General features: G+C 46.0%; 2 protein-coding genes across 27 annotated transcripts in view; one reads left to right on the forward strand and one right to left on the reverse strand.

Moving 5' to 3' along the window:
• The window catches only part of dync1i1a (dynein cytoplasmic 1 intermediate chain 1a), a 41,005-nt gene extending 27,282 nt beyond the window's left edge, over nt 1-13,723 (forward strand). For all 26 annotated transcript variants that reach the window (XM_040188188.2, XM_078081768.1, XM_078081763.1 and 23 more), the window contains 7 exons: nt 2,915-3,061; nt 4,089-4,202; nt 4,306-4,439; nt 4,748-4,892; nt 8,685-8,825; nt 10,648-10,773; nt 12,556-13,723. In XM_040188188.2, the coding sequence (XP_040044122.2) occupies nt 2,915-3,061; nt 4,089-4,202; nt 4,306-4,439; nt 4,748-4,892; nt 8,685-8,825; nt 10,648-10,773; nt 12,556-12,666 (918 nt within the window). In that variant the 3' untranslated portion in view covers nt 12,667-13,723. The remainder of the gene's footprint in view (nt 1-2,914; nt 3,062-4,088; nt 4,203-4,305; nt 4,440-4,747; nt 4,893-8,684; nt 8,826-10,647; nt 10,774-12,555) is intronic.
• Nucleotides 13,724-14,236: 513 nt separating this feature from the next.
• The window catches only part of slc25a13 (solute carrier family 25 member 13), a 36,796-nt gene continuing 25,729 nt past the window's right edge, over nt 14,237-25,303 (reverse strand). The window contains 5 exon segments of the mRNA XM_078081879.1: nt 14,237-14,696; nt 15,270-15,430; nt 18,246-18,376; nt 19,253-19,260; nt 21,230-21,370. Coding sequence (XP_077938005.1) covers nt 14,373-14,696; nt 15,270-15,430; nt 18,246-18,376; nt 19,253-19,260; nt 21,230-21,370 — 765 coding nt within the window. The 3' untranslated portion in view covers nt 14,237-14,372.

Genomic DNA, 25,303 nt, shown 5'->3' on the forward strand with positions numbered 1-25,303 from the left:
ACAGTGAGATGAATCATATATCTTGTATATGTTCGCCAATGAATAAAAAGACAGAAATACAGCCGAGACCCAACGGCCCATAATTCAGCTCTAAACTCGGTCATTAATTTCCTACATGACATTGAAATTGGAAATCCACTCTAGAGTGTCAACCAATTCCCCTTGAGCTTAAATCATAAACCTCCTTACAGTGCGGGACAAATTGATCTTATTTCATTCCGTACACGTAATGGGCATAGTGCTCCAGAACACGTGTGCTGATGTGACGTTTTGATTAGAAGCATTTAAGGGGGAACGGCTTTTATGTTAAGTCCAAGCTCGGCGCTGGCAGGCGCCTCAAAGTGCACCAGCGGCACAAAGCCGGGATCATTTTCAGTAGCTCTTTCACTGAGCCTGACAGTACCAGAGGGGGATGATGGCAGAACGTGTGGTTTCTTAAGGAGAGGTTTAGTCGGGACTTTTCCTCTTAAGATGGGGACACGGATAGGGCTTAGGAGTTAAACTAACATATGGAGCCAATAGAGGGGCCCTTGGTTTGATTTGGCTCCTCGTTGTCATTACTCACGTGGGGGTTGGGATGTGCATTTAGCGTGATAACCGGAGGAAGAATGACAAGGAAGAGAGAAGGGAGCGGGGATGTTTTCCATTTGTGTGTTTGTGAATTTATGTGTTTGCTCAGACATCATTTTGATGGTGTTGATAGTGAAACACAATATGGTCACGTGCATCTTTCCTGGAAGGATCAAAGAGACGGGCTGTCTCTGTAGTTTAAAGGTATTTCAGGTAGTATACTGTTAAATTGGAACAATCTGGAGTACCACATGGACTAAGATATGTGGTTTCTATCTCTTATCGCATAAAGATGAGCTTCCACAGAGTGATGATGTAGCAAAAATACAGTGTTAAGGGAGTTATTGAGCAGCATAACTGAATTTAGCTGAGCGTAGCATAGACCCTGGCGACGGAGAAAACCTGAAGCCAAGTCGATGCTGGTAGCCTCTTTCTTTTTAGCGGGAGCAACAGTATTTCATTTTTGTTGCATTCATTCAGAACAAAGAAATATTTATCTCTTTATACGTTGTTTATGCTTCCTTCAATCTGAAAGACCTCAGACTGCAGCCCGCAGAGTGCAAAGGTCATCCAGAAACTCTTGTGTGTTAGAAGAAGTGGTCAAATGTGTCTTTGAGTATGAGAGCGTTTGTCTTGAAATTTGAGTCGTTTTTTTTTAATACTTCTGGTATCCACACACCAGTGCCAGATGAGCAACATTTTCCTTCAATTGTCCATGAGTTATGAAAAAAAAGGGCACGAGTTCTGCTCGTCCATTTCTAGCTTTTTTTACATTTAATACTATTTTATCTGCTTTTACAGCAAATATAACATATTGAATATATCTGACAAAGCCACATACACAATATGGAATGTAAATGATGCTGTTAATACGCACTAATAGACCAAAATCCCTGATTCCCTTTCACTTAACTTTGTAAATGAACTTTTTTTTTTCCGGAGAGTGCCTCTTTCCCGGCTGACGAGGGATTTTATTTTTACCACCAAAGTTGAGTTTATTTTGAGTCGCGACATGTGAAGCGACTGCCGAGCCGCTCTGCCTGCAGTCCACAGAAGAAACAAAAAAAAAGTCAAAGACTGTGCAGTGTTTTCGTTCCCTCTGGTTTGTTTTCCAGTCTGCCTTTAAAACGAATTGGGGTTTGGAGTTGGCCGCCTAGCACATGATGTGGTGGCAGGGACAGAGAGAGGGGGAGCGCTCGGCACAGGAATACAAAAAAAGAAGAGAAAAATAAAACAAATCTTATACTTAATGCCTTGTAATGATTTCCTACCGGCTGGTCCCCAAAACTACCGTAACGGCCGCACCTACATATTTGGCACATTAGTGCCCCGTGCCCAAAGCAATGTATGTATATGTATGTCCTCCAGCAGCCGTATTCTTCACTAATACTTCATTTGTCAACGTCAGTGGGTTTCAAACGGTCATGAGGGGGGCGTGTAGACCACGACAGATACCTCAAATCGACCAACGTGTTCATTCACTTAATTAAGACACAAATAGTTCTTGCAACATGCTAAGATGAATACTTTAATGTCAGTGTAATGTTGTCTTGTTAATACTTAATAAATACAGCGAAACGTTACAACACTAAAACTCACCGACGGTCTGCCGACAAGTTCACGACCATGTTGGGCAAAAACGCCTGTTTCATGCGTTTAAACCCGTGTCCGCCAGCTCCTTGTGCAACGCTCTTCTGGCCGCGTCTCGCCGGCGAAGGAGGATTTTGCAGCTTCGCTAGATGGATGGATGGGTGATTTTGACCGTCCATAACACCACTTTACCCTCCCCTAACAATATAACGCTGAAGCATTTTTTCATAACCCCCCGCAGTGAAGACGGTTCAGTGGTTCTGGTTGAAGGAAGCCCATATGAGACGAGCAGCGGAGAGGAACCAAGACCCAATAAACACGCCACTGGGCAGGGAGCGAGTTCAAGGGTGCGCTCGTCACGACGGAGGCCGCAGTGAGCGCTCCAGTGGCCGCCGGGGTTTTGATGCTGAAATGTGAAACGCCCGCCGGCAAGAGAACTACAATTCCCCTCTTTGTCTGGTCTCCGCCCCAGCGTCACCCCTCTGTCCTCTCCTCAGCGGACCCCCGGCCGCCGGCAAACTCATCATCTCGCTCTCCGCCCGCTGTCCCGGTGCTCGCCACCCATCGCGGCGCCTTGATCACTGGCTCCCGACCCGCGCTCCGTCTCGCGTTACCGCTTTGTATCTTTCTTTGTTTTAGCTGTTTTCTCGCCGCCTGCGACCGCTTCTGTCCTCGCCGTGTCCCCTGGTCCAAGTTCAAAGATAAAGTAAAGCAAGTGGCGTATGTAACCTCATCCCCTGCCTTCGTCTTGCAGTCTCCAGTGGTATCGGTGGGCTTCGCCAGGTTTCATCCCAACCTGGTTGTGGGCGGGACTTACTCGGGACAAATCGTCCTGTGGGACAACCGCAGTCACCGCCGGACGCCCGTCCAGAGGACTCCTCTGTCTGCCGCTGCTCACACTGTAAGACACGCAGTCCAGCACAACAGTTTTGACACATTTACAAAAGAAAAATATCAGATCCGTGCCTTGATTTCCAAACTCTTTCTTCATTTTTCAAGTTTCTTTTCTTTATTTAATTATTTGATGATTGGTTGATTGAGAGAAATTGGCAATTGTTTAGCTAGGTCCAGTTTTCTAAATTTGTCTTAAAGTTGAATATCTTAATGTTGAATTGAATATTAAATATCTGATATTACTGAATGTTGATTTTCTAGACCAAGCAGGCTATTTTAAGACATCATCAATGGCCCTATGAAATTATGATGCGGAACAAATCGGATTCAGTGAAATGCCAAATAAATACCATGATTACATTTTTTACATGATAACGCTGCAGCTTTGACACTGATCTCCACGATAGAAACACACACACCTGCACTCTAGTACAAACCAGCAATACCTCAGGCTGCTTATGGTCACGGCATATACACACTCACACACACTGCTACACATCACCCTCCCGTCTTCTCCAGTCAGTGGGTCCATCCAGTTCGCATGGTGCTGATTGCTGAATGGACTCTTTGTGCGGCACAGCACACAAATCAATTACTGCCCAGTAATGACATAGTGGTTTCACACACTCCTCTTGTAAGGAACACAGTGCACACTGGCATGCAAGCATGTGGATTTGTACTAATTCTCATGTGTTTAAGGATAAAATTACATTATCATGTCAGGCTCATGGGTAAAAATCTAATTTGATTATCATTAGGAAATTATTTGAAATGTGCTGTGTCCTCCAAATATTTATTATGTTAAATGTCAAATGTGCTGAAATACGTATTGCCTCTAATCAATGAGATAAATAAAGAATTCATGATTGTTATGATATCGTGAAGTGCAATGTGAAATATTTTATTGAGGACTCAAGCTAACCGAAGTTACTAGATACTGAAAGCATTATCTGCCCTGTTATGCAGCCGTGCATCCCCACCAGTCTCACTCACGTGCCACGTGTGTCTTTTTCCTTCTTTCTATGTGCGTGCAGCACCCTGTGTACTGCGTGAACGTGGTCGGCACACAGAACGCCAACAACCTGATCACTGTGTCCACAGACGGCCGGATGTGCTCCTGGAGTCTGGACATGCTTTCCCAGCCACAGGTACACCACATCCGGAACATCACCTAACACACGCGCGTGGTTTGAATGTGTACTCTATATGGGCTCACATGAGTTCTTCTTCGTGTGTGTGTGTTTGAACTAGGAGTCCATGGAGCTGGTATACAATAAATCCAAACCCGTAGCGGTGACAGGCATGGCTTTTCCCACGGGAGATGTTAACAACTATGTGGTCGGGAGTGAGGAGGGCACTGTGTACACTGCATCCAGACACGGCAGGTTGGTGGACACACACACTCACACAGAGAAAAGATCACAGACATTTCCTTGCTGGATCACTCCAGCGTGTTTGGATGGAGTTTTGTTGCCTTAATTGATTTGCTTCCATAATCGAGAATTGCCCCAAAAATATACATTTACAAAGTAAATGAAGCAAATGAAACTGAGAAGAAAGTTTTCCTGGAATTACAAAACGCGCATCTGTAAAGGAATCTCATTTTGGAAAACCCACGTCTATGTATTCATCGAGTAAAGACCACTGAAACCCTGCAGAGCTGAGTACTGTGGTCTTTGTCGTCACCCCGCAGCAAGGCGGGTATCTGCGAGATGTTCGAGGGCCACCAGGGGCCGGTGACGGGCATCAGCTGCCACAGCGCAGTGGGCACCGTCGACTTCTCCCACCTCTTCATCACGTCCTCCTTCGACTGGACCGTCAAACTCTGGAGCACCAAGGTAGGCGTGTGTGTGTGAGAGGACGTGAGAGAGAGGATGTGTGGGGGGTTGATTGTGGAAAATATGTGTGAGAGAAATCTGAGAGGGAGAATAAACTAGTGTGGGGGGAGGGGGGGATTTTTTATAAGAAACTGTTTTCTGCGTGGGAGTCGGGTTCCTTTCTGTGTGTCAGTTGATTATACAATAGTAGAGTGACACAATTAGGACCTGAAGAGTTGCAGAGGTGTGAATCCCCTCATTAGAGGGAGTTAGAAAAAGGTTTTGTGATATTATATACATATTTTCGATGGAAATTTGGCAGTACGATCTGCAATGCTTTAGTTTTAGAGGCACAGAACAGGTACGCCTGGGGGGCCTGACACAGAGCAAAACATCCCCTTTAAAACGTGTATCAAGATTGATGATAACCATCACATACTAACTCACCTCTGATATTTGATGAAAATACTGAGTACTTTCATTTGTCTAGTATTTAAACAAAAGTATCCAAAACGATGTAGGTACTTTATAGAGATATTGTAGCTTGAATAATATAGCTCTATCTTGATACACACCTTTATCGAGAATAATATCACATAAATATCAAGATTTATGTCTTTATGTACATCATTTTCTCCTCTTGTTTCAGAATCCAAGCCTCTTTCACTGCGATGACCTTCAGCCTTTTGATTATTGTTTAAAAAGCAGCATTCTAGGAACCGAATAGGATCTTAAATGCATTTGAGTGACCTCGTTCACTCGGGGCATTTGTTGTTTTTTCAAATCCGCTGCAAGGAATGCCGCTTTGACAGAAGATCAGCGGCAATAATACAACTGTCACTGTTTTCTGTCAAAATGAGTGTTGGAGAATCAAAGAATTGGATAATAGATTCAAGCAGACTTTCATGATGATGCTGCGATGCATGGCGGTGCACTCAGCTACGTCTGAGATACTGCACAGGAGAAGGCATTTGAGATCATAATCAGAGAATATTCATTGTATCATTCATATAAAATGAGTGGAGTTGAAACGAGGAACAAGTTAGAAGAAGAAAGCGGAACATTGGAGAATGTATAAAGTCAAGAATCAATTGTTCTTAGTAGAAAAGGACAAAAGTTAAAGGAATGGCTCAAATCAAATAGATCAAATACCACAACATTGCAGATTTATACACAGAAAGAAGGAAGGAGAAGGAATAGTGGGAGAGCGGAAAATGGATAGAAAAGTCAGTGTGGGGAAAAGTGCCGGGAGGCGTTTTAAGAGAAATTATGGAGGCGATGCTGACGTTGAAGGACAGAGGGATCAACACGAGCAGGGCGTCAAACAGCAAACACGGGCAGACCTCAAAGAGACCTGCTCAACGTGAGCAGAATGCATAATGCATATTGCATAATACCTCCAGCTTTATGCGAGATCCAGTTACAGCTCTCCTACTCGAACGTGACAGGCAGCACAGCACTGATGAGTTTTAGCTCATGTTTGCACGCAGTTACTCCATGAGTCTGCCAAGGGTCCCGCGACACATATTAAAACATTTCTGTGGATTTTCTTTAGAAGAGTGTGTTATTTTTCAGGATTTGGGAATTCCCTTTGCTTTCAGGGGGAACCGCAGGAATGTGTGTCTGTCTCTTATCCCACAAAACCGATATTTGTGTGTGGGCAGCGGCGGAATACCTGACTGTGTGTGTGTGTGTGTGTGTGTGTGCGTGTGTGCGCGCGCGCATGTGCAAATATATACCCACCACACATGCCTCACATGCACTTTAAGCAAGCTGCCTTTGCTTTCCTAAAGTCCCCCCCCTGAGGTTTGCCCCCAAACCCACGCGTCGCAGCACACAGGCGCGCATCTCTCTCCGCATTCACGCCGGCCCTCAAAAGGCCTGTCAGCAAAAGTTCAAAAAGGCCGTCGCAACAGAAGCGCGCGGCAAATATGTGGAAACATTTCGGAGAGCGAGGACGTCGCGACAGCTGCGAGTGGGCTTGTGATTGTGCATGACTTGAGCAGTCCTGCCCTCTCGACCCCAAAACCAGCATCTAATAATTGTTCCGCTTTTTCTCCGCAGTTAATTAAAGGCCTCCGTCGCAGTCGGCGCACGTGATTGTTAACGAGCGTGTTTGCGCTGAAAGGGAAACCGAGCTCTTGACAGCACCTCCGTCCCCTCAGTGTGTGCTTATATAATCTAGGATTTTGATCAAAGTGTTGAAGGCCCAAAAAGTCTGTTATAGGTTGTACAACGTCTTTGGGATTTTATTTTATTTTTACAGCAATATCAAAAGACTGATGCATAATTTAGCGCCAACATCTCAAATGTTAAATCTTTCGCTCGCATCGGTCCATTTTAAAACGTGGCATTCATGCTAACTATCAGTATTCAGTGTAATGCTTCTCTAGTTCAAACGTGCCAGAAACTCCCCAGCTTTGCACAGGAAAGATATTGACAACCAGTTACATCACGAGCGGCGCCACTAGGATTTTGAGATTAGTTTAAAGCTTTTGTTGCTGCAGATTATTTACCCAAATCACCTTTTTTGAGATGGTAGATTGTTGATATCTTCCAGTCAAATAGTAGTTTACACACACCGGGACTTTTATTTGATGTATGACTGTCAGCATTTGTGCTTAATCTTCTGTCAAATATATTTTTCATCATTTATCCTATTTAGTCTCAAATATCAATCTAAATATTTCTCCCGAGTGTTGTCTTTTGACTCAAGTCAGTAAGTAATAGTCCCCCTGACATATTTATATTTAGTAACAGCTCTCGTCTTAAGAGGCGTCGTTCAGCCGTCACAATGAAATTACATTTGAAATGCATTTGGGTAGAGCGAAATAAAAGCGGTAGGATGAGTATGGTTGCAAAATGGGGGCAGAAACTAAAACTAGAGAGAGAACATAAATAGGAATCGCTCAGCTGATCGAATGCTGAGAAAAAGGACCTCCGCTGTCACCCCGCCGGCTAGAAAACAGGTTCAATCGAGGCTTGAAATTGGCTCAGCTCTGTTTGTTTGTGTGTGCTGGAGTGTGCACCGCTATCTGTCTCCAGGTCGCACAACCTTTCAGAGCCACTGTGGAGTGAAAGAGTAAAGGTGAAAGAGACGGAATGAGAGAGAAAGAGGGGCTACATTCCTTCATTTGCTCTTCCAGCCAACCTGTCTCCTCACTACCTGTCAGGAATGCAGTTTGTGAGCCTCTGGAATCCTACTGGGCAGACACACACACACACACACACACACACACGCATAAGGGTGTTTTTCCCACACACATTTGATTTTAAATGGCGTCTTTAATAGCAGCACAACAGCGGCCTTCAGACATTAACTGCGCTTAAAAGTCTAGAAACTGTGTCCCCTTTAAGAAGGTTTGTCCACCAGAGACCACGGACAAGTTTGTTTTATTAATCTTCTGAAATAACTTTTGTTTTAAATACTGGCATCTGCTGATGCCCTTTTCTTCCCATTTCCATCTCTTCCCATCCCTCCCTCCCTCTCTCTCTCTCTCGCACTCAGACAGCTGTTGTGCTGAGGTTACAGTACACCTTGTGGAGGGGCCCTCCCTTTCATCTCTCCCAGCGGTTTTATGGCGCTGTGTGAATGTGCAAGGCTTTTTAATTAGGCTCTGCACCCAGACAGGCCCCAAGGCTGAGGCAGCGCCACTCTGTCTGAAGCTCGCTCACTCCCTCTCTCCGTTCGGTCTGTCTCTCTCTCCTTTCCGTCTCCATTGTGTCATCTTCTGTAATCCCCGACGCTCGTCCCCTCTCTCCACGTGCACACGCGCTCGTCCGTAGATAACCTCCCCTCTCGCTCTCTTTCAGCACAACAGGCCTCTGTACTCGTTTGAGGACAACGCCGACTATGTGTACGACGTCATGTGGTCGCCTGTGCACCCTGCAACCTTCGCCGCCGTGGACGGCATGGGCCGCCTGGACCTGTGGAACCTCAACAATGACACCGAGGTGTGTGTGTGTGGGGGGGATGGGGGGCACTGCTAGGTTAAAATAGGTCATTATGAGTGTGTTATCTCTTTGTGTGTTGATGCGTGTGTGTGTGTGTTTGGTGTCCTCAGGGCCAGCTGCTGGGCCTCTGCCCGAACCGCACAACCAAACACCCAAGCCTTTTCCCTCCCCATCACCCCGTCACCTCCCAACCACCACCACCACCACCAACCCCTTCACGTCTCTCCCTACACACACAAACACACAATTCAAGTTTCCCCTGTGGGCGTTTCACACAGCCCTCGCTTTAAATCAAACTGGGGGACAGTTCCGCGTCTCGGCTCCCACCCAGACGTTCCGCTTACATTCCTGTGACCTCTGTCCAACGTACAGACGACCTCAAGACCCATTTATTTTGGGTTGAGAGGCTTTGAGGCCATTTACGGAATGAAAATCAATAAATTGCATACCTTTTTATTCCAAAACAGTAATAATCTCAGATGAATGATCTTCATCATGAACCAAATATTTACAGTTTGGAGAAAAATAACTGTCTCTCTCAAGATATTTAACTATCCCTTCAAGGAAGAAAAAATTGCATTATAGAGAAGAAATGTCTCCATGATTCTAATAAATATATATATACCTTATTTCAACTGAGATTGGAGAATGGAACCAAACCTTTGATCACTAAAGTTGGATAAAAAGGTTCCTCCATTTTCCTTTTCTTTTGGTTTCCATGGAGACAACACCGACAGTGCCTTCATCTCTACAGATGCTCTCTTCCCTCGGTCGTGATGCCCTTTCACTGTCCTCTTCATTTTCTTTCAACCCCTTCGTAGGGTCCGCATCTAAAACTCACTCCTCATCAGGATCTTCTGTTATATATCCGTCTGCTCTCATCTCTCTCCTTCCATCACTGGCATTCAGTCTTCCCCCTGCAGCACAGAGGACAATTTCCCAATGCTTCCCCTCAACAGCGGCCTTTTCACAGAGGAAGAGTTCATTATTGACAGCCTAACTTGGCTAACAATGTGCAACAATGAGAAACATTTTTCTCAGACACACACAGGCGGATGGACCGGACGCATGCACATCACACAGTGAGTCTGATAGACACAGACCGCCACACAAAAAAAAAAAAAAGATAAAACCATAGCGACACTAACGGAGCAGCACGATGCCTGGTTCTGATTTCCAGCACACGTACGCAGACGTATACAGCCAATTTAAAGCGCTCAGTTCAGATCCACTCGGGCGGAGCAGTGGGAGCTAGCAGGCTAATGGCAGTCCGTCTGTGGTTAGCGCCGCTTTGAATACCCAGAAGCTCGGTGTGCGAGGCGACGGGATGCCAAGTCCTCTGTCTCCACTGGCGACGTGCGTCAGACTCGCCCGCCACATGTCAGGAGCAGTTTCTGGAAACGTTGCAGATGGTTTTAGGATTTTTGAAGGTGCAACAGGAGCACTGCTGTTTACCCACAATAACAAACCTGGGTGCAGTTACTGTATTATACAGTAAATAGCACTGTGTTGATATTGAGAAGTTGTGCTAGACTAACCTCACATTTGACATATAATCATGTTTTTTTTCAACATGCTTTACTGTGACTTGGTTAACTCATTTTGACATGTTATACTACTTCTTGGGGGACTGTATTTTGATTTACTTCAAAAGTCCACAATTTGCAGTATTTATACTCCAAAACAGGATTGAGTTCCAAAAGGTCTTTCCACTTCCCTGTCTCTTTTTGTTGCTAATTATACATCCCAGTATACATCTATACCAGTTTGCAATATCGGTAAATAAATGTAACATTTGTCATTTGTTTAATCTGTTCACCAGGTACCGACTGCCAGTGTGACGATTGAGGGTGCGTCGGCCCTCAACAGGGTGCGCTGGTCGACGGGGGGAAAGGAGGTGGCTGTGGGTGACTCTGAAGGCCGAGTGTGGATCTACGATACTGGAGAGGTAGTTAGTCACTGCGTTGTTTTACGTGGAATGAATGACGTAAGACATTAAAGCGGAAACTCACTGCCTTTCAGGAAATACTAGCAAAAATACATATACACGTACATCGACGTATTACAAAAATACAGTCGACATATTACAGAAATACAGTAGAGTGATTACATACCAGTAAGGAGGACCAATTGACGATTGCTTTTGATCCTTTCTAATCCTGCAATTCTCTCCATCTGTTGAAGGAACAAATAGGTCTGGCTCTTGTTTTCACATGAGCTCATTGTACCTTTTTCTTTTTTTTCTTTTTTCCTTGTGTGGTCAATTATTTTTCTCTTCTTTGACCCTGCCTCAGAATCAGCCAAAACCACAAAGTAAAAAATCCCATACGGGCCTGCAAATTGGCAACATGCCACAGAGCCTTGCAGCTGAGAATGTGAGCGTCGGCTCTTCTGCTCGGCTCATCTTGTCTGAATTTGCTGGGAGCTTTTATCCAGTAGAACTATTGCTGAAGGTCTTTTTTTTGTTTCTGTTGGTGATGGAGGCATCAATATTACATTGAGACAGTTTAACAACCAGGTGGAAACTCATTGAAGTATATAAAGTACATTGTAGTGCTCTGGTCGGGTTCCCCATGTGAAGTTATCCGAGCCGCTGGGTTAATTTTAGCATCTTTTTTGTTGCGCGGTTAGTGGGAGAGAGGCTGAGCCGAGCTGGTGGCCTCTACGACGGGTAAATGGTAACAAAGAGCCGTCATAAGAGTGAGCCGGGTCGGAAGGTTCTATGATGAGGTGTGTGTGTGTGTCGTAGTAAAGTTGGAGGTTTCTACTTCAATGCAAACATCGGGCCCACAGTGACCCTTGACATGGTCCTAGGAAGGCAAAATAGTTTTATTTCAGCAGTATTTTACTCGGTACACTCCAGTTCAGCAGGGTTTGGGATTTTTTTTTGAATGGTCATTTACCAGTTTTGGATGGAAAGTCCAAAACAAAAGTCTTCCAGAAAGCTGCAAATGGGATAAAACCAAAAGTTGTCCTCTGAATGTAGGTCCACGCCGTGAAAGGTTTTGTGACCTGCTTTTTGAAGCCTGACTGCACTGATCCATCAGCGACGCTTCTTGGAGTCTGTTCAAATATGGCTGCTAGCGGTAAATGCACCGTATACACAACGTTCAGGCAGAACTCCCTGCTGTGGCCAGCCGAGCCCCTGGAGGCTCGGTGGGGGCGCGGGGGGGGGGGGGGGGGGGGATCAAAATGGCTGCTTCCCTCCTCCTGGTTCCTGTTTAATTACAGCCCAGCCATTCAAAGCCGTTTACAGGCAGCTTGGGTGGCAGCCGCAGCTTTTGTCCCACTCATTCTGACTCCCACGATGCAGCGCTGCTGCTGAACGTATAAAGAACTTCCAGTTTGACATCCTGCGTGAGCCCTGTGATCAGTGCAGCCAGCAGCAGACTGAAATATCCCAACATCTATTTGATGGGATTGTCCCCAGTGGATGAATGAAAATGATTTCGATGCTCTTCTGACTTCTCTTCTAGCAACCAAGAGCGCTAACGCTAACTAGCGATACCAGCGTTGATGACAGAACGTGAACCATTTGTCATTACAAAACCGATGAAACATGACAAAATCATATAATATCTCCCGAGTGAAAAGATGCCCATGCATCCTCAGAGAGGACGCTTGGGTTTCACAATGAGCCGGGACAGTAGGAGCGTCTCCCCAGCGCGCAGACGTGTCCATCCAGGGCTTAATACCACGTTACCTGTGTCGTCTTTGATGTTTCTCACAGCTGTCAGCGACTCACACCGATGACTGGGGGCGCTTCGCTCGTACCCTGATGGAGATTCGTGCCAACCGAGCCGACGGCGAGGAGGAGGGGCCTTTGGAGCTGGCTTCATAGAGCAGGACTCTGACACCGAAGAGGAGGGGATTCGAGACCACGGGGGTGCACCATGAAGCAAAGATGGAGGGGTCTGCCACGTATGTTGAGTTTTCAATGTCATGAACATCGCTCTGGGTCAACCGAGCTGGATGCCCACGCGTCGGCCAGAGTCCAACATTCACGGGTTTTTCGTGCGCTCTCAACTGCTGAATATGTCGTTGTGTTCTCTGGCTTTTCGCTGAAAAAGAAGCTCTCTGTAAAATCACACATTACATCACTGAAGCCTCGGGGGAACACAAGAGCCACTCCCTTCATGCATCCATTTGTTCCCGGTAATATTAAACCTTTACTTTGCACACTGCATATCATATATACGCTGCTTTCTGATTTCCCACTGGTCCTTTTTCACGCCTCGATGCAATCAAAACGTCCGGCCGCTATCGATCCACTTCTCCTTGCAGCTCATGGAGCCCGACGAAGAAGACGGGGGTGAACGACGACAGTTGATGTGCGTCGACGCGCCGCCCATCATCGCTGATTGGAGGTTTAGGTTGTGGCCGTGCTATGTTGCTAAGTCGCTTCGTAGTACACCCGCCTGGTGGCGCCATCGGCGTCACTGTAGCATGTGTGTCTCAAACCAGTGTTGTTTTCTTTCGTCCCCTTTACGTTCGTTTTGGGGACTTGTCAAATGTCTGTTTATGGTTAAGCTGTTACCGATTTCTTTCTTTCCGCCGCGTGAGCGTACTGTATATAGGAAGTGGCGGTCTTATAGCCTTATGAAGATGTCTGTACTGTGACGATGTTTTGCACTATCCTAAAAGTTCTGCAGGTTCCATAGACTAGTCGTGTATTGTTTACAAAACGTCATGTTGACTTTATGTTGTGCTTCTTTTCTGTGTACTCTGCCTGCATGCGACACCTTCCTGAAGAGTCATCATGGTGACGCACTTTGTCTTTTGTTCTGAACAAGAGTACGTTCATATTTAACAAACAGTGAATTATCCAGAGACGTATTGTGATGCAGAGTGCTGGCTGTTAGACGTGTTGTGTTTACTATTAAAGCCCAGCTGCTGAACTGTTGTCTGTCTTTCTTTCCCCTCACAAAGCAGAACTGCTCCAGCGTACATCGGGAACAACAGAAGTCTCTTCGTCCACATGCTGCTGCCATACGCACAGTGAGGCAGGAATATCACACGCCGCGTGTAACTCCTACATGCTCTGTACTGTACACATTTCTAATACTTAGTCGTGACACAACTCAGAACGGCAGTGGATGCCAGCTGTCTGAGATTTAAACATCTGCATACATTTAGCGGTGAAACCAAACATCTCACAGGGAGCGTTGTGTACATTCAAGTCATCTTTGCTCATATCTGTGGAGGAATATGATCAAATGAGCACTATTAACAAAAATGTCTATGGATATTAAAATATTCATCCCTGGATTTCTCATATGTACACATCACACAAAAGCTGTAACTGTATGTAGTGTTTGATAATATATTCCAAGAAAAGCAAGCAGCTCGGGCGTGTTTAAACTTCACCGTATGAAAGACATACCCACGTTATAATACAGCTCTATACGGCGTCAGAGAGAAACGTTTACAGTCCGAGTGCCACAAAGCGCCCTCTGGAATCAGCTCACTAGTCCGTATGGTTACATGTACTAACTTATCATACAAGCCCCATCTTGCTCATATACCCCACCACCCCCCTTTCTCCCTTTAACCACGGAGGTTGAGGGGGGCTCTCTCATCGGGGGCCTCTGCCGCCATCGCCACCGAGCAGCGTGGGAGATGGAGACCGAACCGGCGCTCAATGCCAGCAAACGTGGCCACGGCCAACCTGAAGCCCCCGACGTGGTCGGGGTTGGGCGCCGGCAGGCTGATCCGAGACTTCGGGGTGGGCTCTGAGCCAGCCGGCTTTCTGTGGTGTGGGGAGAGGGGGAGAGAGGGCGAGGCTGGGGGGGGTGGGGGAGAGGCACCGCGAGAGAGAGAGAGCGTTGAATAATGGAGGAAGATGGCGGGAAAGGTGAGGAGTGGTGAGAGTTAAAAGGGGGGGGAAACAACAAACGCAGCGTGAGAGAGTGAGCGTGCACAGACAAGAGTTTTATCACAGTTATTAAATCGTAAATTTAGATCGTGTTCGACTCCGTTCACCGCAGACATGAGCCTCTCGATAGAAAATCTGAAATGCAACAGCAGAACAAGTCAAATCCCTCATTGATCTCACGTGGAGCTTTGTGATGTGACGCCAACACTAACAGCAATGCACGGATCTGCTCGCATGATACCAACCCCCCCCAAAAAAGTGTCTTTGGATCCGCAGATGATTTTTGTTTGACTGCGAGCCTCCGGGAGAGAGGGAGCAACATGCAAAAAGCCATGAAGCCATCCAGTGACATGCATGTGCAACACAGCTGCACTTCTCAGTCGTCCTGCGAGGCTTCTCCTCCTCTCTTCCGCACTCGACCTCTCTGGCTTCATAAAGTGACTGAATTATTCCTGAGTGACCTATTCACTGAGTGTATGAACATTATTTTGGGTCTTGTGGAATTTCTCTGTGGAAGGGAGGACGTGCACGACGACGCGCAGCCGTTGTGATGCAGAAATGCTGTTTCACTGGTAGATTAGGGAAAGTGTTGGTTGAGAATCCAGTGGTGACAGTGACGACATAGAAAAGGCTCGTCTCGTGAGGAGCGCGGGACTCACCGTCCTCCGCTGCAGGAGTTCATAGGTCACCAAGGTCACTCCAAACTGAGGCGAGGATCTGAACACACGAGCTGCAGGACAGAGTAGAGATTTGTTTGTTTCTTTTCATGTAGACTTGGATGATACGTTCGAGGCAGGCCAATTATGACACGTTTTGGAAAATAAGCCCCGCCTACAGCTTCTGAGCAAACTGAAGGTCACCTGCAAAAAGTGAATGGAACTTCAGAAAACAAAAAAGTGAGAATATTTGTTGCAAATGAGTACTTCTACATACCTTCAAATGACAATTATGTAAATGTATAAAAAACAAATATTGATATTATGGTGCGTTAAAATGATGTAAAAAAATGTGTATATATATATTAGCTGAGAAAAAAACAATCGTTCTCTTTTAGGCTGCAGCCTGGTTTTGATCACCGGGGTCACAAGAGAGGCTGCTGGCATGCCTGTGGAGAAGAAGAGCTGTTTGGTCAAGCCAGCTTTTATTATTATTATTACAGTCGGATGTGTTTGATACTAAATACGGCGACAAACGCGACGATCGTAGAAAGCTGCCGCCAGGCGGCCGAACGAAAGTCTTTGCATATCGTCGTAACTGCATCTGATGAAGTGGCCTCAGCCTCCTTTGTCTCCTCTTCTAAAACACGTCATCTTGGATCTTGACCATCTTGCAGCGAGTCTGCCGCGTACATGCGGCGCACACAAGTAGGGGCCCGTTTCCACGGCTTCACCATCAACAAATCCATACCACCAGCGAGGCCATTATTTAATCTCTACCTTTCTTTCTCCCTTTCCTCCCTCTCCCACTTTTCTTACAGCCGTTTCAACGGGGGCCAGACAATGGATGGTAATGAGAGCAATGCACACTGTGACCCGCGTGGCCGTGAAAGTGACTGCCTGACTGAAGGGAGCGACTGCGAGGCCACCACTCCAGCCACTTCAGCCATGAATGGGCTCAATCATTGATGGCTCCGTCATTACCATCAACTGCCCTCTTGACGATTTATTCTGACTTTGTGGTTTTTGCAGCGGCCAAAACGAGCTATTCAGCGAGCCTAATCAACTCAGCTTTAGGTAGCGGACTGGCACCCGGCGGAGACTGACCACCTGCACTGAGCTGAGGAGAGAGAGAGAGGGGGGGGGGGGGGGGACCCCTCTTTTTGTAGCTTTTTTTTGAGAAAGATGTGGTGGAAATAAGTGTTAAGTGTTAATTAATGGAGACAAAGAAGAAGCAGTTGTGTGACTTCAATGGAAAAACCAACTAAAACGCGACGTACAGCGGTATTTTCTATCACGCAGTAAAAACTGGATCTTCTGGAAAACGAGTGTAGTTTTTATTATGCGAAGAGGCTCTGCTGCTGAAGGATCGATCGTGTGTGTGCTTGTCAAAGAAACATCAGTTTCTCACAGGCGACCATGTGTTGTGTTTACGTTTTGGCATCGCGCTGCAGCTGGAAAGCTCGGGAGCTGGAAATTCCAACCTCCAACTTTCACTGGAAAGCAGCCGATGTGGGAGCCGATGTAGAAACTCTGACCCTCAAAGAGCAAATATTTAAGAAATAGAAGACTTTGACTTTGGCACAGTGGTATTTCATATTGTAACCAATCACGCAGCCTTTAGCACTAATAGAAAACAGAGAAAAGCAGAAAACACTCAAATAAAAGACATTTTTGCCCTAAAAGTAACGCAGACAATAATCAATCAATCATCAAACTGTTGCAGATTATTTCTTAATTAATATGCAGACTTACTTTACTTGACAAAAGAGTGAATGTATAAAGCCTACACCTCACAGTGAATAAGGACAAGATGTCCCGCGCGCACACATCAGTGTAAGTTCGATATGGCCAACACTGTTCCTCGCAAATCGGAGTAAAGCCTCGCTAAATAATGCCCCGCAAACTGAGCGTGTAATTCAATTTCCTGTTCTGACTGTAAAACACTAATTGCCAGAATGCTGTAACCGCTGATAAATACATGGGAAAAGAAGGAGGGTAAATGTGTCAAAGTATAGGAAAAAAAACAAAGAAATCATGAGGCTGGTTTCAGCTGTGGGCCGCGGCTGCCAGTCTTGTGGTGAGAATTAAAGTAAAAATGGAGAAAGGAGGCAGGATTTATGATTTTTTTCCCCCGTGTTGTGCTGAGCCTCTGCGTCAAAAAGAAAGTGCTGCTCACACTTCTCCTACGATTCAAAACAAACATTAAGCCTTTTATGCAAATGTTTAAAAAAAAAAAAAGGCTTTTAACTTGGCGGGGGAGTGCCGGTCTGTTATTAGTGTTTACTCCCGGGGTAAATCCAACATTGAAACTCTTTGGATCGCATCCTCACGCAGAGGGACAAAGGCGAATGTTTGTCTCCTCGGCCTCTTCGCTGACTCTGGTGACCTGCGGGCAGCGCTGCATCACCGCATGGGGGGGGGAGGGGGGGGGGCATGTGCATGGCATGCATGCTGCATGTGTAGACATCTGTGCATGTCCAATATGTTACGATTGGCCTCGGTTGGCAGGGATCTCAGGCGCTCCAAACCCCCCCTCCCTCCCCCTCACCCATTCCCCAATCACTGAGCGGCGCTCTAATGAGCAGCCACCGCCATGGAGCCTGCGGTCGGAGGCGACCTCGCTCGCAGACTGCCAGCTCCGCTACCGTTACTCGCAGGCCCGAGACGAGCGAGAGAACAGCTTTCACACTTTGTCTAAAACCGGACCCGAAAACAAAGAGTTTACTATCTTCAGTGCTCTGTGCGTTTGACTGAGGGACCGAAGCTTTGTGACTCGCTATGAATAGTCGAGAAACACGCGGCCGTTTCTCAAATGATTGCGCAAGACTAGAAACGCTCCAAACGAGTCCATTTTCTCTTAAAGGCTTAAACTACCAACTATTTTACCTGCCAGTTCTCCAGCCAACAGCATCTGGGCCGGTCCTATGCCTCCGTCGTCCTCACTGAGGTGAGCCTTCAGGTGGGCGTAGCAGGGAAAGCAGATGGCTGAGAAGGGGACGTCCCTCAGAAAACAGGCCCTGTTTGGAACCCTGGAGAAAGAGTCCGAATGAAAAGACGGGGTTTTTAGGGTTTGAGTCAAACTCGAGTCAGAAAGGGAAAACAAGCAGAAGCATAAATACTAAGAAGAGCGGGGGGAAGAGGGAGAATAAAATATAGATTTTTTTTTTTATCCATCTCCAAACCGAATAGTCAAGCATCAACTGATGTTACCGCTAAAGGCCTGACTTCCAAAAGACTCCTGGAACTCTGTAGCGGAGTGAAATATTGGCCACAACATGCCAAACAGATCCGTTTCCTCCACATGCACACGATCTGCGTCCCCGGCAGCAGGTGAAGGAGGCGGATCCAAAAGCGAAGCCGAAGGAATAAAAAAACCAGAGTGGGAGAAAAGACGAACTTGCTGACAAAGATGACTCCTTGTCTGCCACTGTAAACAACACTGCGTCATCAAGGCTATTGAGTTCCCCGCTGCGTCTAAAGGCTGCTGGCTCGCTGCCACCTTCTTGACACAGCGACTCCAGTCAACAGAAGACATTCTGTGGGCTGAGCAGGCTTCGTTTAACTCCTGTGGGAAACACTAACACAGACTCGCTCCCTCAGCTGGCTGATAACCTGCGCTATCTCCCTCCCGTCTCCTTTCCTTCGGCCCGGTCGAGCAGATGTACGCCCGGCACCCAAAAACACCAACTTAACCCCGGTGCACGAAAGTGTCTGTGTGGGTTCAACACTCCTGCACAGAGAACTTCCCCCCCAGCGGCGAATGGTGGCGCTAGTGCGTCGGCCGCCCCGCCGGCCTGCAGCTCCACCAGCAGAGGCTGAGCGTCAGGATAATTACCCTGACAAAGGCTGCTCTGTGCCTGGGTGCAGCCCCTGCGGAGCCAGCCCGTCTGGACTTTGCAGGCTGGAGCTCGTCTCGTCTACCCCGCTCCCCTCCACCACCACCACCAACACCACCACCACCATCACCACCACTGCTTCCTCCATGCACTTTGTCTCCTCTCCTTGCATGGGAGATGAGCACACCGAAGCATGTGCACGGGCATGCACAGCTCCACACACACTCACACACGGGCGACGCAGCAGACGGCAGAATGGAGACAGTAGCTACGTGGACAAACACACACACTCTTTAGTACACGGTCATAAATTACAAGGCGTGAGTGCACAGCTACAGAGACACAGGAACCAGAGGCAGGTAGACGGAGACAAGAGGAGGCTCCACGCTCTGTTATAGTCTCATTAAAAGATCCCAAAGGTTTACGTAGAAGTTGTCTGGGCTGACAGGTGATCACATCAGCAGACCACACAGACTGTGTAGCGCTGTCCGAACATCTCACCCTACATAGTGGACTCAAATCGTGCATTGTGAAAAGTAGAGAACCATCGATTGCTACTGAAAAAGAACAATACCGTCATGCATGGACCTGACAAGCGCATGATTTGTCTGACGAGCTCCCTGTATGATCCATAATCATTTCTCTAATCACTCAAAAGTGAGGAGGGAATAATTTTGGACCCCAGAGGGAATGAGATCCAGTTTATTAAATAATCAGCAGACTTTTAAAAGTAAAGTCCGGTCTCAGGAAGACTAAATCTTTAATAGTTTACTTGGGATTTGAAAAACACAAGTTCCATCATCTTACTTGCAAATTAAAACAACCACAGGTATGAGATTGACATTTTCACACTTGATTGTGTTTACAGTTGAAGCGGAGCGTCTCCCGCCGAGCTCCATTGGGACTTATTTATGTCATTTAATTAGACATGCTATGTTTAACCCGGCGGGCTAATGTCTAGCCAGTTAAGCTGCTGATATTAGCGGTAGCCACAGTTAGCCACTGATGCCTACGAGCCTACACACTATTGGGCTGTACGTCTACCTGGTGTGAGGAGACAGATGCTAGAAGTCTTTTATATGAAATGAGTGTGATTATAAAATACGAAAAAATAATATTCAAAACACACCAACGCAAATATATTTTTATATTTGCCCATGATGAACTATAATCTTTCACTCTTCCCTTACAAGGTGCATAATATCACACAACTAATATGGTCAAACAGTGCACTGCAATTTTTAGCCGTGTGCTATTGAAAAATACCAATTATGGCAATTAAGGTTAAATACTGCTTTTAGCATAATTTGTGTCTTTTCTTGTTCTTGAACAGAAGTCCACATGAAACGGTTGATTTAAATGATGGCTGATGTGGGGTAAAATAATGTATAATTTTAATAGAAAAATCACATATTATTTAGTCATAACAGTAATGAGAAATAATGGATTGCTGTGAAATTGTGAGGTTGATAAAAATACAATGCAATCTGAATACTAGACATCTAATTATGTCGAGACTCTACCTGCAAAAACATGGTAAAAATATTATAAAAGGGAAAGTTGTCATGATGTAAGTACTGAGAAGCTAATATGCATCAGTGAATTTCTACACTATTGGCATTAATAAATATACATAACATAACAACGTGCAGATAATGTGCAGATAATCTACTCTAGTTGCAACAAAACTAAATACTCACATAGAGACAATTTCATAGGTGTTGACTAAATTATTCCAACTGCTTCCTGGTTTATTCTATAAATTAAGAATGACACTGAATGAAAAATAAGGTTTTTGTGTTTGGAGGTAACATTGGGATGAGACAAACAATTTTACAGAGGAACTTTGATATTGATGGTGGGCAAGATTTTCATAGTAAAAATTATACTGTAGAGCAGAGAAGTACATTTTGTGGGTAAAAACTAAAACTAAAAACGTGGCTGTAAAATACTGCAAAAGGAAGAATCATATGTAGCTCAGACATGTGCGTAATACATGCAAACCATGCTGCAGACCCAAACCATGTTTCCCACCTTGTAGAGCCCAAAGCAGCCGAGGTCCCTGATGACGGACAGGGCACTGACCCTCGGCCCCGCTGTGACCTCTCCTGCCACCTGCAGACGGATCTTTACAATCTCCAGCGGGTTGGTGAAGATCACCTGGGAGCCACGAGCCTGGGGGGGCAGAAAGAGAAGCGGGATACGGATCAACATGGTACTCCAACCTGACTTCTGACTTTGATATACCGCTAGGGGTGTAACGATTCATTCACTGAATCGATTAATCGATTTATATTCCTGCGATCCAACTGAATCGATCTGTGCTCCGCAAATCGGCATTCCGGACGATATATATCGATTACAAACCGATTGAAATGGTACATAATCGATTGTATCGATACTTGGAAACTGCACATTGGATTTAAGTACAAAAATGCTATAGATGTATGATTGTTTGTTTGTTAGCACTTTAGACCCGTTAAACGTTACTCGATTCAGTCTGCCTGTCTGTGACGTCATCAGTACGCAGCGGCAGCCGCGTGAAACTCAGAACAACAACAAAACACAGCGTGGAGGAGACGACTGCGAGCGAGACATTTACAAACCAACTTATCGATCCAGCGTGTGGAAACATTTTGGCTTTTGCAAACACGGAGGTGTTCTAAATAAGTCGGTCGCTGTTTGTAGAATATGTAGAAGACAAATAAAAAAAACCACGGAAACACAACGAATCTTTCCGGCCATCTACTAAGGCGCCGTGGAATTAAACAACGCCGACAGTCAGGACCTCTAGCAGCGTTACCGCTGCAGCAGCAGCAGCAGCAGCAGGTAACTCCAGCTCTGCAGACACCTCAGGCCTCGCCAGCACCAAACTCAACATCACAGTAACAATTGCCAAGTTTATCTGTAAAGACATGCGACCCCACAATGTGGTTGAAAGTCCGGGGTTCTGTGAATTCATCCAAACATTGTGTAATGTTTACATTGAAAATGGTTGCACAATAAAAGGTTAATACATTGCCATCAATTGTTGTTTGCTTGTTTATAATATCCATAATTAATTTAAACCTGATTTCCTTACAAGAAACAACAGGGATCTCAGAAACTTTGCCTGCAATGTCCAGTAGTTACTGAATCAATTTCAAGTCACTGAATCGAATCGAATCGTTCTAAATTAACCCAGATCGTCCATGAATCAAATCGGCAACCATGAATCGTGATTCGAATCGAATCATTGTTAAAATGAATTGTTACACCCCTATATACCGCTAATCATTCACATCTTGCTTGTGCTGTGATATTGTGTTTTGAGTGCATTGTTCACAGGCAGTGAAGACAAAGCGTTCATGTGAAAGTAAAACCCACTGATTGAATATACCTAAATTATTTGAATGCAGCCGCTTGCTCGTACTGCGAGTAGCAGTTCCACCTCAGCGACCCCGTTGCAAAACAAACATGTAGAGAGGAGGCGAGGCGGCTGATGCAGTGGAGTCCGTCAGCTGTTTTGTCTTCATCACACAAACCCTGCGGGGACTCTGACTCCTCTTTCTCTCCCCCACTTCTCACTTCACACCATCCTCCAAACCTGTACTTGCGAGGGCAACAACACTGTTGCAAGTTGAGACCGGTTCCTCTGCCTCTCAGGTCGGCGGCGGGGCTTTTAAGCGTAAGGAGTAGCTGCTGTGGCGGAGTTGTGGCGAGACAAATGGTTAACTGTGTCTCGTCGGGGGGGGGACATGACGGCACCTTCGGGAGGCTTCTGGCTTGTGAGAAATGTTTACGCCGTTAGAAGACGCGGACCGGCCGTCAGTTTGAATATTCTGACATCCGTCTTGTATTTCCCTTCCCTTGTTGATCGCTCTCCCTCTCTGTGTCTTTTACAGGATTGTCTCTCTCCCTTTACTTGCTTTGACCTCCACTAAAACGATCCCTCTCATCTTTTCTAATATTGTCTCTCTCTGGCTACGGTTGCCAGTGGTTACTGTAGCCACACGCGAAAGGGAGGCACATTGCAATTAGATAGCAATCGGTTGCCATGGTGCCATTTCTGTCCTAAATAGGCCCGGGCTGTTTGTTGTTGTTGCTCCCTTTTCTCCCCCTTTCATGAGTCGCTTCGTTATGAATGATGGATTGTGCGCGTCGCCTCCCGCCTTACGGGAAGGCATTAAGCTTCAATCCGCAGCACGCTTAATTTCCCTCCGTTTTTAAGTGTTGCCATATATTGCCTACAAGAAGAGAGGGGGAGACAGAGATCATAATAGTCGCATTGAAGGTGTTTGCAGCCGCTTTTTAAATGAGCCACAGAATAGCTACAGCTAAAGCTGCTACATCTCACGGCTAACGCTTTATGACTCAGAGTTGATTACATGCCGGCTAATAGCCTGAGCATCAAGAGGCCATTGGCTCCGGCCCCCGAGGCAGTGATGGCTGCTCCAATTGTCTATTAATGAGACTGCAGATGAAGAAGACGGAGACGTTGTTTACTCAAGGAGTGTAAACAACAACGTTGTTCGGAAAAATGAGGTGACAATTAGGCCCGACGACATGAGATAAAAGCTGTGAGGCTGCAGCTTCATCATTGCGTCCCTAGTTAGCTGTGGAGAATAACTTTGAGCATCCAGGGGTTGTGAAGGGGGGGCAAATAGAAACAAGAGGATCAGAGGAATAAACAGAATGAGCTAATGAGAGAGATGGAGAGACAGAAACCAGAGAGAGGAGTAGTCAAAACAAGAGAAGAGAGGGAAGGTTGAGGTGGAGGCTGAGAGGTTGAGGGTTGTGATTATGGAGTGACAGCGTCGGCGGCTCTCTGATGATTCCCAGGTAATTACAAGGCAAGGTGATCCTTAGAAACCTGGAGCGTCAGCACCTTACGCACGCATCGCAGCTCCTGGCTTTGTGTACGTGTGTGTGTGTGTGTGTGTGTGTGCTGCAGAGAGCATACCAAGAGTTTAGTAAAGATTGAGGACCCTCCCAAACATAAACTCACAAGCCAATCGCTCACTATACCCTCCATAAATAACAATTCCATTTGCACTTAACGCCCTTCATGCTACATGTGCTGGTCTGGGTCTGCGCGTGTGTGTGTAAGATTCTTTGATACGGTTTGAATAATCCACATCAGGCCCGAATAAGAAACTCATTACAAAGACTGAAATCAACCATGCTACATTCACAATGAACGCGAACAAAGTATTACTGTATTTTGACTCCCCCTCTCAACAATGACCCAGTCGGTATTTTGGGTAACTCAAGTCCTAAAATGCAGACCAGTAACTGCCAGATAAGCATCCAGCCAGCTCAGTCAATGGAGCATGCCATTCTTACCAAATGACCATTAGAAATTGGCAAAGCGCGCTGAGGCTCAATGGTGCTGAGCAACGGCTTCAAGGAGGGAGAGGAGCCAGTGGAGGCGGCGAGCAGAGGAAACGAGAGACATGAGACATTGGAGAAGATGAAAAGGCTTTCGAGATAAGTTTACGAAATGGCGAGCAAACAAATAGCATCGCCGTCGTCTCGTACTTTCCGTCTTTCTCTCTCTTTTGCCTGACGCACTGTGGACGTGGGGCTGACACTGTGGTCTGAACCAACACTTTCACAGCTACCAAATGACATAAACAGATTTCATGTGCAGCGGCTAAAACAGGGTTCAGAAGGGTTCGATGTGTGTGTGTGTCTGTGTGTGTGTGTGTGTGTGTGATAAAGTGGCAGGCAGAGTGCATTGCCAGCACTAACACCGGGGCCTCAGCCAGGATGAAAGGAGCTGTCACGACGGCTCACAGAGGAAAGAGGAAAAGTCCATCCATCCACACTCCTCTCCTCTGCATTTATCCTCTGCTCTGCCTATGCATCTGTTATGGTTCTGCTTCTGAATCCATATGGGTTGTATAAATAAAAGCAACCACTGCCTTTCACACCCAGTGCCGCGCTGAAAAATGTTTCTTCAGTATATTTGCTTTCCTGCGGTTACAATACCTTTTTCTTTTTTTGTGTCTATGTCGCAAAAAAAAAGGAAAAAAGAAGAAAAATCCCACAAAGAACCCACTCACAAAATTTACAGCAAATGCAGCGTACTAAAACATATTCCTGTAACAAATAACGCCAATTGAA

The sequence above is a fragment of the Gasterosteus aculeatus genome, chromosome 10, assembly GCF_964276395.1.
Source record: "Gasterosteus aculeatus chromosome 10, fGasAcu3.hap1.1, whole genome shotgun sequence".
NCBI lineage: Eukaryota > Metazoa > Chordata > Actinopteri > Perciformes > Gasterosteidae > Gasterosteus > Gasterosteus aculeatus.